The sequence below is a fragment of the Aulonocara stuartgranti genome (genome assembly GCF_965226115.1).
Source record: "Aulonocara stuartgranti genome assembly, chromosome: 11".
Classification (NCBI taxonomy): domain Eukaryota; kingdom Metazoa; phylum Chordata; class Actinopteri; order Cichliformes; family Cichlidae; genus Aulonocara; species Aulonocara stuartgranti.
In genome coordinates this window covers 5,209,749-5,225,099 of record NC_138947.1, presented here as the reverse complement: position 1 = coordinate 5,225,099, position 15,351 = coordinate 5,209,749, and the positions used below count along the sequence as shown (strand labels likewise).

General features: G+C 43.8%; 1 protein-coding gene across 5 annotated transcripts in view; it reads left to right on the top strand.

Moving 5' to 3' along the window:
- satb1b (SATB homeobox 1b) overlaps positions 1–15,351 on the top strand; it is a 104,523-nt gene that overhangs the window by 84,850 nt on the left and 4,322 nt on the right. For all 5 annotated transcript variants that reach the window (XM_082550297.1, XM_082550295.1, XM_082550296.1 and 2 more), the window contains exon 11: positions 117–272. In XM_082550297.1, the coding sequence (XP_082406423.1) occupies positions 117–272 (156 nt within the window). The remainder of the gene's footprint in view (positions 1–116; positions 273–15,351) is intronic.

The following is a 15,351-nucleotide window of genomic DNA, read 5'->3' as shown; positions in this document are numbered from 1 at the left end:
CCACACATGCAATCTAAACCTGCCAAATACAAATAGAATCTTATATCTAACAACATATTAGAGTTTAATAAAACCGGAAAGCCTTTAAATCAAATGTTTGTTCTTTTTATTACCAGGTTAAACCGTCACCGCTGCCCAGCGAGTGGAACGGCAAGGCAGACAGCTGCATCCTCAACATCAACTCCACCATCTACGATGAGATCCAGCAGGAGATGAAGAGGGCCAAAGTGTCCCAGGCCTTGTTTGCAAAGGTGGCGGCCTCCAAGAGCCAGGTAGTGAAATACACACTAAAGAACTGTCGCAAATTGTCCTCTGTGTTTAGGTAGCATAATTTGTTAATTGGATCGTGCTTTCTAAAGTAGAGCTGTACTGATATGCCATAAATCCAAGCCTGAAAGTCCAGACGGGCATACGTAATTGTCCAATGTCCACACACGTGCAGACACAGCCTTTGTGTTTAAAGCCAGAAATTGAGGACCTTTTGTCTCTGATTGGTGAACTCTGGTGAATTTCCTTCAATGCGTGTGTGCAGGAAAACTGTACATCTCCATCAAAGGTTGGAGACTGCGCATAAGGAAACTTAGCTCAGTGTATCAGTGGAGCGATTTATCGTCATAATGACACATGTCTTCTTTATTGTGGGTTTGGAGTTTAGCAGTCGACACTGTTTCAACACCAAACAAACCTGTTTATATTAGCTCCACTCAGTTAGATGATGATGGGAGCCCCTGTCATCTTCTCACAAAGAGCGCAGAGCTCACACAACACAAGCTTGTGTGTGTTGGAAACAGAGGGTGAAAACATAGCGCCAGTTTAACTCTTTATTAAAAGCAATTAAAAATGTAGCACTGAGGACTTATTATTAAAGGTTTTCGTGTGTCTGTCGCAGGCAGAGTTGGGAAGATTTCCACAATTGTGCTTGATGAAGAAGATGGTGGGGGGGAGAAATAGATCACCAAGGGCGGAATAATCTTGAAATATCTGCAAAGGCTTTATTTTTTTCTTGCTGATTAGGATGATTATAGCCCCAGATAGCTTTGTTTTACCAAATTGCAGTTTGATGCACAAACCACTGTTTTTGTTAAGGAGTTCAAAGACTCCTTGGAAGGATAGAGAAAAGGGGGAGAGTGAGGCGGTCGCAGTATTAACTCGCTCATGTCTCTCTCTTCTCAAATGACGGTTTGTCTGGGAACAGGTTTCCATCATGCTGTCTCCACCTCCCTCCCATCTCTCTGTCTTGCCCCTCTACCTCTCTCGTTCCCCCGATTTCTGCCTCTCTTTCACGTTCCATTCATGGCAGGCGGGTGTGAATGTGAATTGAGCAGCAGATAAGAAGTGTGCTAATTATGCCTCTGAAAAGGGGCCTGGGAGAGCACTTATCTCTGGCTCTATCTCGTAATGGGCGCTCCCCGGGCAGCTGGTCCTCCCCCCTTACTACCCAGCCGGCATTGCCACATCTACCAGCACCGCCAGGCCAGCGGCTGCTCCTCCCCAGCAGCACCCACGTACTCTGAAAATCAGATGCTGGGACCCAGCTTTCCGCTGCAGTTTCCTCAAAAATATTCAAAAAAGAAATTGCCAATATATATTTTTTTAATTTAAAGCAGGACAGTGGGTTCATTGTGTTAGTTTCATGCTCTGGGCAGACAGTTCAAGCATTTTTATCTTACTATCCTCAATGCCAGCATCGCAGTCTGGATAAAAAAGGGTTTCCTTTCCCTCAATGCTGTGTATAGTATCACTGTCATACACAAAAGTAAATAAATATGGCACTTTGTGTAGGCAACCGCAGGGCTGCAATGATATGTTAAATGATAGATTAGCTAGTTTGCTCGTCAAGCAATGAGTCAATCATTTTTGTCAGGTCTCGTTGTAAAGACTTGCGGAAAGAGTTAATCACCACAACTGAAATTTACAGACGTCCCTAAACACCTCGCAAACAGGCAAACGGCTATGAAAGGTGATACACAGATATAGCGTTACTGTATTGAATAGAAGATGCCTATAAGGATACAATTACTTAACACAAACCATATGGAGCAAGTCTGAGCAGCAGAGCTAATGCTCACTGAGCCAGTTGGTAACTAATCAAATGTAATCTCGCCCTGTATTAATCACTTCCTCTGACATGCAGATAAGGAACAAAGTTGTATTTAGTGAGAACCTTTATTACCATCTTTGTACTCAATTTTACTGCAGTTTTTCGTACAGATTGAAAGTATCCTTGTGGCTGGGAGTGATGAAGCTGCAGTTTACCAATATTCTCTAAATGCCTCACAGACAGGCGATCGGTAGATGTGAAAGTGTAATAGAAGGCAGCTCTTAGTCAAAATACAAAGACTTGACAATACACCCGAAGCAGGTGAACAATTGTCAAGAAATGAGAACAAACCATCCCGCTACCCACACACACACACACACACACACACACAAGCCCGTTCAGCTATCTTAGTGAGGACCTTCATTGACATAATGGTTTCCCTAGCCCCTTACCCTGACCATTAAAAATGAATGCCTAACCCTAAACCTAACCATAACCTAATTGCAATCCTGACACTAAAAATACATTTTGAGCCTCAAACTTGTGAGGACCGGTGTGTGTGTTCTCACAAGTGACTGTTGGTTCTCACAAGTATAGTAGAATGCAGATTTCGGTCCTCACAAAGATAGCTAGACAGGAACACACACACAGATTCCTAAATAGATAAGAACCAAGCAGACGTCCTGTTCTCTTCCTCAGTGCGTCACCTTGGTTCCTGGGAAATTATGACGGCCATTTTTTTCAAAAGATTGTTGCCGATTTAACAAAACCAAGTGATTAGTCAATATAATAGTTATTGATTAATGATGAAAATATTAGTAGATTTTGAACTATTAAACATGAAATATCATATCCAGTAAAAGTGTGCTGCCTTTATGCTAACTGATAAAAGATGGCACTAGTTTTATTTTAACCAGAAAAAATCATTTTAAAATGTGGTGGTTTGTTGTAGAACACATACCCACAATATGCTCGTTAGTGATTAGCAGTGATTTGTTGTCTCTTTAGTCATATTACATATTATTGGCTGCAGTGGTTACTCATTTTTAAAAGAGGTGTTGCTTTAAAAACATTTTTTAGGTTTTTAAAATGCTAGTAAAATGCTTGTCTAAATCAGTGAGAGGAACAGCTGAATGTATCCATTTATAATGTTCAAAATCATCACTTAAGCTTAGGTCAAGAGAGGTTTGCAGCCTTGCAGGGGGAAAAAAATAACCATCCGAGCCGTGGGTAGAGCACCATGCCAGCAGAGACTGCTGGTACTGTGGTTGGTGATGAGGATGGAGGATGGGCTAGACTGGCAGGATGCCCATATGGGGTCCAGGGAAATAATCATGGGGGGAGGGGAAGGAAGAGGCCTCATCACTGAAACTGGCACTGTCCTGTCTGCTTGGTTTGCATTTCAAACTCTGCCTGTTCAGCTCAGCTTAGGGTTTCCCAGTATGTTTACATAAGCACGGGACCAGGTGACTTGGACACATGCGGGTAGGTGCACACCACTTGGTGTATTTAGAGTATCTGAGACAGCCAAGAAGATGAGAACAGATCTGACAATCTTTAAGGAGAGAAAGATGGGAGATGGTGACCTGACGGAGGCCACGGGCAGCAATACTTTGAGTAGAAAAGTTAACCCGAGCCTGCTCATTGGTTCACGCTCCACTGAGCGTGCGGTTAGGTGTGGAGCATGTACTGTGTGTTTTTCTGAGGAGGCACATTGAATGCGTGGACCAGTGCATGTATACTCCAGTGTGCATATTTATGTCGGCTGGTGTTTGGGGAGTTTTTGGAACGCAGCCATTCTGTCCTCTCCTAGGGCTCGTAACCACTGAAGGCCTCTGCCAGTCCTCACCCTCCACATGCACATATTCAACGTTGCGTTTCAATCACTCTTTTACTGCCACATATTCAGAGTAGTAACTATAGAGCAGTGACTCTAACCCGAGCCATAATACTTTATCAGATTAATGTTTGCTATTTACTTGAAGTCAGACCATTCATTTTTTTAAGCAATCCACAAAGCCATTCTGATTTATTAGGATACATATTGTGTTTACTCTTTGATAAAATCGAAATCATTATTCATGATCCGTTCCTCAATGATTCAGACTGATCGAACGCTCCAAGAATGCTCCATCTCCATTTAGCTTCAGGAGATGTCAGACTTGGAGAAAACAACTGCGCGCTGCTGGTTCAAATCCAGCGTTGACACTGCCAGAAGTTGTGCTATTTGCCAAACGGCCCATTTCATTTTAGCCTGCAGAGGTGCAAGCTATGATCTGGATAGCTTGGAGTTGATGTCAACATTATTAACTGGCTCAGTAGGGCTAGTGCACTATCTAGCAAGCTGCAGTGCTTTGTTTTCATTCATGTTAACAGGGGAGGCTTGCTGTGTTGGCTAGCCTGACGGAGAGGGCAGCTAATATTCAGCTGAGCGATGGGAGGTCGGCTGAGGGTGGGGTGGAGCGGATCGGGGGCATTCCTTTGACACGACTTTTATGTCTAAACATTCCCAACACTTCCTGAGAGGAACTGTGCGGTGGATGGAATCAGAGTCCCTGCTGTCATAAAACAAGCACCCTGGGAGCCCTGCGCACTGCGGGGCTCAAAGCCCTCCGACTCCTCAATGGCCAGTGGAGTATAGAACGCAGTCAACACCACAAACGGCGCCCTCCCTCCCCATCTCTCTTTCTCTTTCTGTCTCCCTCTCTCACTCGCTCATTCTCCCCTGGAAGAGGCTACGCTAATTAGCCAGGCTCTAATGAGACAGAATGGCACTGATCTGGTCCGCCGCTGCGCCACCGGGGGGGCCGAGCAGGGGGGCTGGTGCAGTAGGGGAGAGAGAGGGGGGGGAGGTTGGTGTATGCCATCTGTCACCCTGCACCCGCCTGGCACGGCAGTCCCTGGAGTGGAGGAGGGGAGTGGTGGGGGGCCGGTGATGGCGGGGAGTGAGTGCCTCGTTGGTCTAAGGATATGGACTATTGGGTGAAGGTGGGTGGAGGCGGCGGGTGGGGATACTGATAGGAGGAAGGGAGGGTGACCGCATAACTGTGACTGCTTCATGTTTCCAAAGTTGCTAATTTCCTGTTACGGGTAGAATCCGCTTAGTGGTTTTACATGTTTTATATGGACATGAAAGCTTTTCTTAGCTTTAATCTCAGCCAACTATACCAAACCAGACACACACATGCAGCTCTGCTCCATCCAGTGGCTGCTTTACAAGAGGGGCAGATGGCTGACCTTTTCGGTGTCTCTGTCTAGATTGTGACCGTTCAGAGGTTTGTCTGTTGTGAGGAGCTGCTCGGGGTCGGAATATTAAAAGTCGCGTTTTGCATGAAAATCGTGGCATCCATAGATCGTCAGAATCGACAGTGAAGATGTTACACTGGTACTTGTTACAGTTTTGCATCGCTTCCCACAAGTTTGACTTTTACTGTTACAGCAGTGCTGGCATCAAGTCTTAATTTTTGTTTGTGTGCTTCTCCTCACCTCTCTCTCTCAAATTAGGCAGATCAGAGTGAGCATATCACAGCCCCTGGGGATCTAAAAGGGCCGTGACTGTTTATTAATTGATTTATTTATTTATCTCCCGTGCCTGCTTGGTTATTAGGTTGCCATGGGAAACAGGCTAGGCCAGATCCCCTCCATTATTAAAGACACAATTTCTTGAACTGGAGACCCAGCTGTCTGAATAATTAATTTAGTGAACGAATTATCTTGCAAACGGTAAGTCTTCCCCTCCCTCTGAAATGAGCCTTTCTCTTATTGTTTAATGGACAGTGGAATTCCCACCAGCCTGTTTTCTGAGCCCTCCTCCTCTTAGTGGGAGCACGGGGTCTCACTGAGCATGCTCAGAGCACTTTGTGTCTCTCCTGCCATCTCTCTCACTTACGCCTTACGTGCCACCTCTCACCCCATCTGTCTCCAACCGCACAACTCCCTCCCCCCTCGTCGCCCACCTCCTTCCCTGCAGTCCAAACTAGGAATCTGCCCCGACTGTCAAGACTCCAAATTGTCTCATCCTCATCACCTCTAGTACATTACTGTATGACAAATGTTTCGTGGAGCACAGCAGCTGTTAGCCAGTTCGCTACATAACTGAAGTAGCACTAGAGCTCTCTCGATAAACAAGCCTAACCGATGCTTATTCTGTCACACAGCTCACATCACTAGTTCTCACTGTTTTCTGGCTTGTTAGAAAAAGTTACTCCTATTCCACTGACAGGCACAGGGTTTTGCTAGCTTTTTCTTTCCTGCAAATGTTAGCAAGCTAACCCACTCCCACTGTCTCCACTTCTCCTGACAGACCACACAGGGCTTGTTCTGAGGCCCATTCTCGCTAATCTGATCAGGCAGGCAAATACGCCGGGAAAAGCGCTTTAATGATCCCCCTAATTACCTCAAGTCAATACCAACTGTATTATTAGACTCGGGGAAAATATTCCATTAGGGTGCCCCCCGTGGGAGTCCCCCCTGTGCGCGCTGATGTCACGCGCTGCGCGCCCCCTACGCTTGTAATTAATTTTATTTACACACGCAGGAATGCACAAGGTCGCACCTGCAGCCCGGAGCCGCCCGACTCGGCCCGCCTAATCAGATCTGTCATAATTACCATTCTGCATGCTTCTGACACACGCCGGGAAATATTTCAATTTAACTACAGCCACTAGCTCCGGCAGATGCAGCGTGAGAGAGAGAGAGAGTGTGTATCTGTGCTAGTGTGCGTGCATACAGAGTGTGAGAGAGGGGGAATTGCATGGGGAGATATTAGGACCTATCTAAGTCCTCATCCTGCTTACGTTCACTTGGTTTTGCTAGCATTATTTGTTCTCCTCTCTGTCTTTCAAAATCTCCTCTCTGTCTCTTTGCTTCCTCTGAGGATGACTGCCTCTCACTACTAATCACTTTATCCACATTGAATTCTATTAGTAGGTAAATTTACAATATACTGCATGAACTGAGCCTGACGAAGGGCTTCCAGCCATGTTTCACAGAGACATTTGAGGTTTTTCAGCTATTTTCTCAACATTTGAAAATTGTGATTTTATTTTAAGACAAGTCCCTTCAAATTGAACAGGAAACAAAAAAAACATATATCTTTTGTCTGCCTTTAAATATTTGATCAGTTTCACTAAAATCTGCAAACTTGTCAACAATTAAGAACACTTATTTAGCTGACATAGACAATTTGCAGGTTCCCTGCTATTTCAATCACTAATTCAATAAGATCAGTCATGATTTATCAGCTTAATTATGCTTTGATATTAGCAATTAAACCCCAGCTTTGAATTAAATCTCAATCAAGCTCTTATAATTGATGGAATCAGACTCCATGTAGGTGCTTTCTGCGTTTGTAATGTTGCTGCAGTTGTTGATTATCTGCAGTTCATCTTCGATGTGTTTGTTGTCTTGTGTGCATTCATCCTCCATCTGCCTCAGCAGTATTGAATAGAAAAGATTATAAACAAGAGGTAAATTTGTGGATGGAGAACAGTGTTTGAACATTCAGTGTGGCTGTGCAGACAGTGCGGATATACAAATATCAGCCCACCACCAGGCTAAACTAGATTATGGTGCAATTTCAACAATACTAATATTTGATACAGAGAGACACGTGTACTGTAGCATCATCAGTGACTCCATTTTCAGCCATTTTGTACACATGAAAAATCTGTGGTGCTTTCCTGGACAAAGAGTCCACTAAAATGTGAAGTTTACCTTCTTAGGAGAGAAAATATATTTCCTGCAAGTGTTTGGTCAGGACTGAGCAAAATATTACAACAGTTTAATTTGTGGATATGCAAATTATAACAATTTTTTTCCTTGGGCTCGGGCAGCGCATTCATCCTGCAGACAATCAGGATTTTCTGCAGGAGGATGACTGTGGGAAAGTCCCTGGTCGTACAATTGTTACTGTGTTATGTGCAGTTGTGTGTGAAGAACTTTGCTGGAAAAGAATAAAATGTGTGGTTAAAAAAAAACGAAACTGTAACCACACAGATGTTTAATGTGCTCCATTTTTGATGGACTGGTCATTTGCCTTTGGTTATTCTTTATGCTCCATCTGCCTCTATTTGGTTGCTCGAAAATACCCTCAATGCTTTATTGGTTCGGCAGCCATGACGTAAACTGCCACACAGAGCTAGTCGGTATTGTTTCTGGGAAGGAGTGCTGACACAGAGAGAGGGCCATTTCCTGCACAGTCATGCCTCGCCCTCACAATGTGCGTCGCGTTAGCTGTCAGTCTGTTATTGTTGTCAACTTGCTTATTGTATCTGGAGAGGTCGCGACCCCTCTTCAGAAAACGCTCGCTGTTTGGCTAAGACTTCTCCGTGTCACAGCTCGAATTGAGATTAAATGTTTGGCATGTATGATTCAGACTGGCGAATCTCTCTCCTAAAGCTCAGCCACTGACATCCTCACAAAAGAAGATAGTAACACAATCTGGCAACCACAATCTGGAAAGCATCCTCTCTGACAAGACATCAGAGTCGTATCAACGAGATTTAATAACTAAAAAAAATAGAGTTTTAAAGGCAAGTTTCTAAAGATTTAGATGACTCAGTTTTTAATCCTTAAAAGCTTTCCTTAAGAAAGAAGCGACCGTACTAGAAATTTCATCATTAATTTCTGCAGTTGCAAATCCAGCCATCCTTGGGGCCTGTCTGTCATTTTACAAAGATGGTCGTTTGATCCGTTTGTTTTGTAGTCTGCCTCCTTCATGAGGGCCTAGGACCTGCGTGTGAATTAGAATCAGATGGTGAGGTTATGAAAAATTATGCAGAGGTAAATAAAAATGTGGCTTAACAATAAATTCAACTCTTTGATCACCATCTGGTGAACAGCCTTAGATACGATACAAAGAAGGGGGTATATTATTAGAAAGTAATAAATGCACTGAACGTTTTTCTCTCGATCCGTTGGAAATGCCTCATACTTTCAGTGCCGTGTTGTCTTCTGTAGTTAATATCCACTCATGAGTTGCTTAGAGAGGCAAACTAGTGATTTGGTGGGTCCCTAGTTTCTCCAGAATTGATCAGATTTAGTACTGGCTCTTTAGTATTGGCCTGGTCTTTCTCAAAAACTATGCATCAAGACATAAAGTCTAGCCAGAAGCGGTATTATAAATGCAACATAAAGCGGCCTGAAACAGAGCTCAGTAATCTCCTTTTCAGCAACATTGGATACATTAGTATTTTGTCATATAGCAAAGCCATTTCCAGCACAAACCTTCTCTTAAGTAAAAGAAATAATGCAAACACGATTACTTTGCATTACTTTGGATATATGATGAATGCACAGTTCAGTAATCTTTTCCATTCCAGTAGCGAGACAAATTTGTATGTTCAAATCTTGCTAGCAGACATTTTTAGTGCAAATCTTGCCCTTGTCCTGATCATCTGCCTATCACACGGAGAATGAAAGAAAATAAACACGATTACTTTGGCTACATAATAAATTCCCCGCATAACCCAACATATTCATCTAGCTGCAGCGGTGCAACGATAATCAATGTGGTAAATCCTTAGCTGAACTGCAAATTAATTCCTTCCCTTTAAGCATTGATCACTGGATCACCCCCACAGAGGAACATATATTTGGATTAAGGCCTGTCCTTTTGTTAAAGGGCTAGATGAAGTTTGTGCGAGTTTGTACGTTTGCTCCGAGAAGGCAAACTACACAAACACAATTGAGTTGAACTTGAAGAAGTGTACATTTTTGTCACAGAGTTCATCTGTTACAAGAGATGGGAACAATGTGCTCTTAGTATATTTTTTGGCCGTCCTTCCAATTGCCACTGCAGTTCAATTAAGGCTACTGACCCCGTTTCCACTGCCTTTTCATCCTCACTGTATGCCAGAAACAATTCGTACAGTCAAAGCTTTTTCTGTTTGCTTATAAAGACCCACACGCCGCAAAGGAATCTGGCCCAGAAATGTGCAGTCAATTATTGCTTATTGTTGCGGGAGATTCGCATATGCCGAAGCATCGGGAACATCTCAAGACTCCACCGTCGTCAGCAGATGGGCGTCCACCATGCCGTAATGTATTTACAACACGGCGCACGTTACCTCGCAGGGTTGAACCTGCGTGCGCAGACGCTGGATTGGTGTGCTCGGGGAGGAGAAACAGGTTTGAACATACCGTGTTATCGGCTGCGTTTATCTGCATAGTGTTGCCTGCCAGTGCTGGGCCTCTGCCAGGTTCAAGGAGGAGGAAAGACAGTGATGCATTGTCTTCCCCTTTCTTTTAGCTCGCTCCCTTATTCAGACACAGGAGGTTTGTCTGGCTGTCTCAGAAACCGTCTTCTCCTCCAACCAGCCAGCCACAACAATAGCCACAATCATTTCTTCATCACCGAGTTTCCCTTTTCATTTTTTTGTGTCATCTTGGCCTTTTTTGTCCAGATGGTTAAAATCCAAATGGTGCTCAAAGTACTTTTTGTTGGGTTGAATGTGAGGCATTATTTTTGGTCACGCAGTAATCTGAGAAAGGAGGGCGGGAAAAACCTCAAATGGCAAATTGATGGACATCTGTTGGCTTATTTTAGTTATTTATTTTTGCAGTGGCCGAGGTCAGCTTGATGGGGCTGATAACAAGCAAATGAGATTAGGGGGAAGGTGTTGGTCCAGGCCATGTGACAGACCTCTCCCTGTCTGTCTGCCTGTCTGTCCACTCGGCCTGTCTCACAGCAGAGCCAGATTTTTTTTTAAACGTTCCTCCTTCCATGTTGGGGGTGTTTGCAGCAGTAGTTTGGTGGTGAATGGGTGGGTGGGTTGAGCGGTGAATACCATGCTGTTCTCTGACAGAGCAGGCCTATGCTCTCATTGGCAGCTTGTGACTGCAGCACACATACACGGTGTACTGCATTGCATAGCTGGGTGAATCTTGCGCATGAATTCAACTATTGTGTTGCAAGGAAACCGTTTCTCTCAGAACACCCGGTTACTATTTATATCAATATTATACAATGGTCTGCTGAAGCTCATGGGGCTGTGCTCAGATCTGACCTCTAGGGCCCCGAGGTGCTCTTTTAATTTGGCACCCCATGACCCCGTAGCCCCATGAGCCACCGGTCATGTCTGTTTCAAAACAAGAAAAAGAATCCTTGATTGTCAGTCCAGTTGTTTGAAAGTAATTAATAATTAAGCAACAATGACCCAGAGGCAGCGGATTACAGCGCAATATTGTTGCAGGTGTGTGCCAGCATAGCAAGATAATCCTATGCCTTTCAGTACTTATTGCTTCAATGAACCTGTTTGCAGCATCTGTGAGTTCAACTGAGAGATGTGCTTTGTATCCAAATAAACTGCCTTTCCAGTTCACTACTTAATCTGTGATTTCTGAGGTTATCTAGGTTGGAAAAAATGTGTTTGGATGGACGGATATTTGTATAGTGCTTTTCTAGTCTTGCTGACCGCTCAAAGCGCTTTTTATACTACAAGCCACATTCACCCATTTATGAAACATTTTTTTCACTTTAAACACTCGCATGCTAATAGCTACACGTGGGGGCAATTTGTAGTCCAGTATTTAGAGTATGCTAAGGACAAGCAGCCTGAGAACTGACCTCTGCTCTCCTGAGCAATAGCTTTCTTTATTAGGTCAGCTGTAAAGCTGTTTGTCCTTAAATGCATAGTAAATATGATTTATTAACCGTTAAAGTGAAGGTTAATTGTCAGTAAAAAGTCAGAATGTCATGAAGAATTGCAATTTTTGGGGTCAATGTTGTGACTTTGAGGTCAAACTAATGATTCAAATGAAAACAATGCAACAGTTTTCACCCGAGAGAAAATTTAGTGGAAAACTGTAAAAGGCCTACTTTGTGGCGTTTTCCAAAAGTGCAAGTGATTTCCCACCATGGGCAAATTACAGGTGCGGCAGACGCAAAGGAGAGTGAGGAAAATGAACGTTTACACCGGTTTTAGGTCACCGTTCGCTTCCAACACAGACATTTGTTAAGTTTGGTCATCGTTTTTCTGCTGGGTGTTGAGTTCTAGCTTGGCTGACATTGTTTTCTGCGGTTGCAAACTGTGAGGGGGGATGAGAGGTGCGAAGATTAGAACTGTAGAGTCCACCTAATAAAAATAAATCTGTTACTTCTGTTTCTGATATGAATGTAGGTTTGCTGTAACTGATCATTATCAAAGTTATCAGCCAAAGACAGTGTAGCAAGTATAAGTAGACTTTTGGTTCCTGTTGCTGCAGCATTTTGTAGTCATGCTATATGAGAAAATGCCTTTACAACAATGTTGTTGTGAAACACTTTGAGAGAGCGCCGTATTCTCTATTGGTCGTCAAACAGGCCTGTTCTGAACTACCTGTTCTGTTTATTTATAGAGAGCCCTTAATGATCTTCAACAAAACACTGAGTACACTGCATTGAAGAGCCCTAGATTTTTGTTTTCTGGGCCGTATTGGAACACTTTAGTGGCAGGGGCAGCAAGTTCCATGATCCAATCAAGAGCAGTTGGTGCTTGTCAGCTGCAGTGGAGAGGCTCAACAAATTACATTAAACAATAAAGGGGAAAACTGATTTGAAACAGTATGGTAATATCAGTGGAGTGCGGGAATGTTGAACATAAAGTCTCGTTGATGGGGTAATTTTTGTGAAAAATAGTCATATTTAAGTAGGTTTTATATCAAATAAATTTCATGGTATGCCATATTTTACAGTACATTTGTTACTTTACTTTATCCCAACTTTATTTCTTCCAAAGTTCAAGAGGGAACTGCTCACTTCTTTCTCTGTCTCGCTCTCGTTGTCCCTCTCCATCTCTGTCCTCTCTGCCGTCCCCCTGCCTCTGCCTGGACTGTGGAAGCAATGCAATTAGACAAACACAAACAGAGCTCTTGAAGCTGGAAAGTGCTGACTGTCCACTGTCCGCAGTGTTGGACAGGGGCGGCGTTTAAAAACATTCTTTTCTTCCTGGCACGTGATTCTTCCTTCAGCATCGTCTATGGCAGCCCAGAAACAGTCGAAAGCAAAAAAGAGAGAAAAAAAGCCACACAAACGAACATTCACACTTGTGAACTAATAAACTCTGTACTTTATTTCATCAAATGGACTTCCTGGCATTGGAATGGAGTTCACGTCGCGCCTTTGTTTGATTGGCTCTGCTACTTTGGGTTTAATCCTGCTGGTTTGGGGAGTGTTTGAGTTGGATTACTCCATCGTTGGGCTGGGGTACTGTTTCTCTGGCTTTGACAAGATGGTGTGTGGTGGTTTGTGTGCGTCTGTTTGTGTTTTTTTTTTTTTTGGGGGGGGGGGTGTCTGTGTGTGTGTGTGTGTGTGTGTGTTCTTCCTCACTACCGAATCAGCTGAAACCACAGACAGCCCAACTGGAGCGCTGTCCAAATCCCTCTGCATGCAAATTAAAAACGCAACAATAAACGTGGCAAAGGAACAAGGTGGGCACGCAGGCTTTATGGCCCCCTCTCCCCCACCTTTCTCTCTCTCCTTCCCTCCCTTTATGTCTCTCTCTCTCTCCCTCTCTTTCTCCCCCTCTCGCCTTCCTCCAAAACCCCTCCTGGGTTTGATGTGGCTTATGGGAGGAGTTGGAACAGGGGACAACCAAACTGCTGAGTTATCTCTTGCATGCAGTGTGGCGGCGTGGCTCTGCCCTCTGTGTGTGTGCATGTGTGTCTGCGTGCAGACCAGCAGCACGGTGTAATCCTGTGGAAATGAAAGGTGCTGCCGCGCACTGGCCGGGAGATTACAGCGCCGCTCTGTCGCGCTGCCAGGACAGACTACCCGGCTGAGAGAGCGGCCCTCTGTAACACACACACTCACACACCTCGCTGTCTGTCTTTGACGCCGCGTTTCCTCCTCGCTGCTTTTTGCTCCGCGGCCATCCCTCCTTCTTCATCCTCTCTTGTTCCTTTACAGCTCTCTTCTAGCTTCACTACAATTTCATGCCCACATCACTGCAGGCCCCCCCACTTCGTTACCCTTCTCTCTCTCCCACGCAGCTCTTCAGTGCGTTATTTCCTTTCACTCTTACTCACACACTCACACACTGGCCTGCTGAGGTTTAGGTCATCACGTCTGACCACGTCACTCAGCCCCTGTAGAGCCCTTCTGTCTGTGCAGTCCTCAGTCTTTCACTCGGCTCCATGAGCAAACATAAACACACATTTAGCAACTGTGACCGTGAGGCGTTTCTGTTTGTAAAGAAATGAAAGGGACGTGAGATTAGTAGTTAGAATCGAGTAACACCGATGTTACCAACACTTTAAATAATAGTTTGACCAAGCAACAGTTCTGATCATTTTCTATTTTTATTGTGTTCTCCCTTTATACTGGGGAAGCAACCATTTTAAATTTTTCATATTTTGAAAACAAAACGTAGCCTGACTTTGCTAAGTCTTCATGTTTTTGCTGATTACGTGGATGTCAGTCGACATCAGCAAAATCTGATGGTACCAATAATAAGCTGACATGTTGGTGCATCGCTACCTGCAGCTGTTTTTATGAGCAATAATCCTGCCCACTGATTTCTTGGTCATTTCAATTTATCATTAGATTCATATGTGTATTGCATCTTGATCTTCAAACATCCAATGAACACATGAACTCGAACATCTTGATTATTTTAGCAACTGATTAGTTCCCTATTTAAACAACAAAAATTTAATATAACAAAGAATAAAATATCAAAGCAGTATGACCAAATGATGCGATGTCTCTAAAAGGAGACCAACTTTTATCATGCATGTTCAAGTCATGTTGTCAAATACATGTGTGTGTGTGTGTGTGTGTGTGTGTGGGGGGGGGGGGTTCTGCCTTCCCCGCTGCACTTTGAGTGTTAGCGCTTCCTGTGTCGGGCTCTCGCTGAATCTTTTAATCACCAAGGTCAGACCTCTTTGTGCATTGTATTAATCAAATAAAGCCTTTTCTAAGTGCACTTGTCTTATACTGTTCCTCAGCTCTGTCTTTCATGGCCCTCTGCTGGAGCATTTTAAACATGGGAGTCACTCACTTCCTCCCAAGGGTGCTACTCAATATGCCAGTATGTCTTTCTTGTCATATTAAAATGTTCCCTCCTGCTGTGCTGCTTGACCTTGTCTACCTTACGTCTTCATCTTCAGCTGTGTAACCCAAAAAAGCCCCAATGGTGCATTTTACGAGTGGTTTTCGTTTTATTTTGTTCATTTTAGTGAAAAAATGTGTTAATTATTTTGAAATGGTGTCACAGTGGCTTTTTCTTCCTCACAGTACTTTGATGCTTCCGATAGAAGCAGCTCTGTTTTAAGGTTTCGTAGTCTGGTTGATTGTTTGGCCTTTTTAGGGCTGCAACTGTGCTTAAACA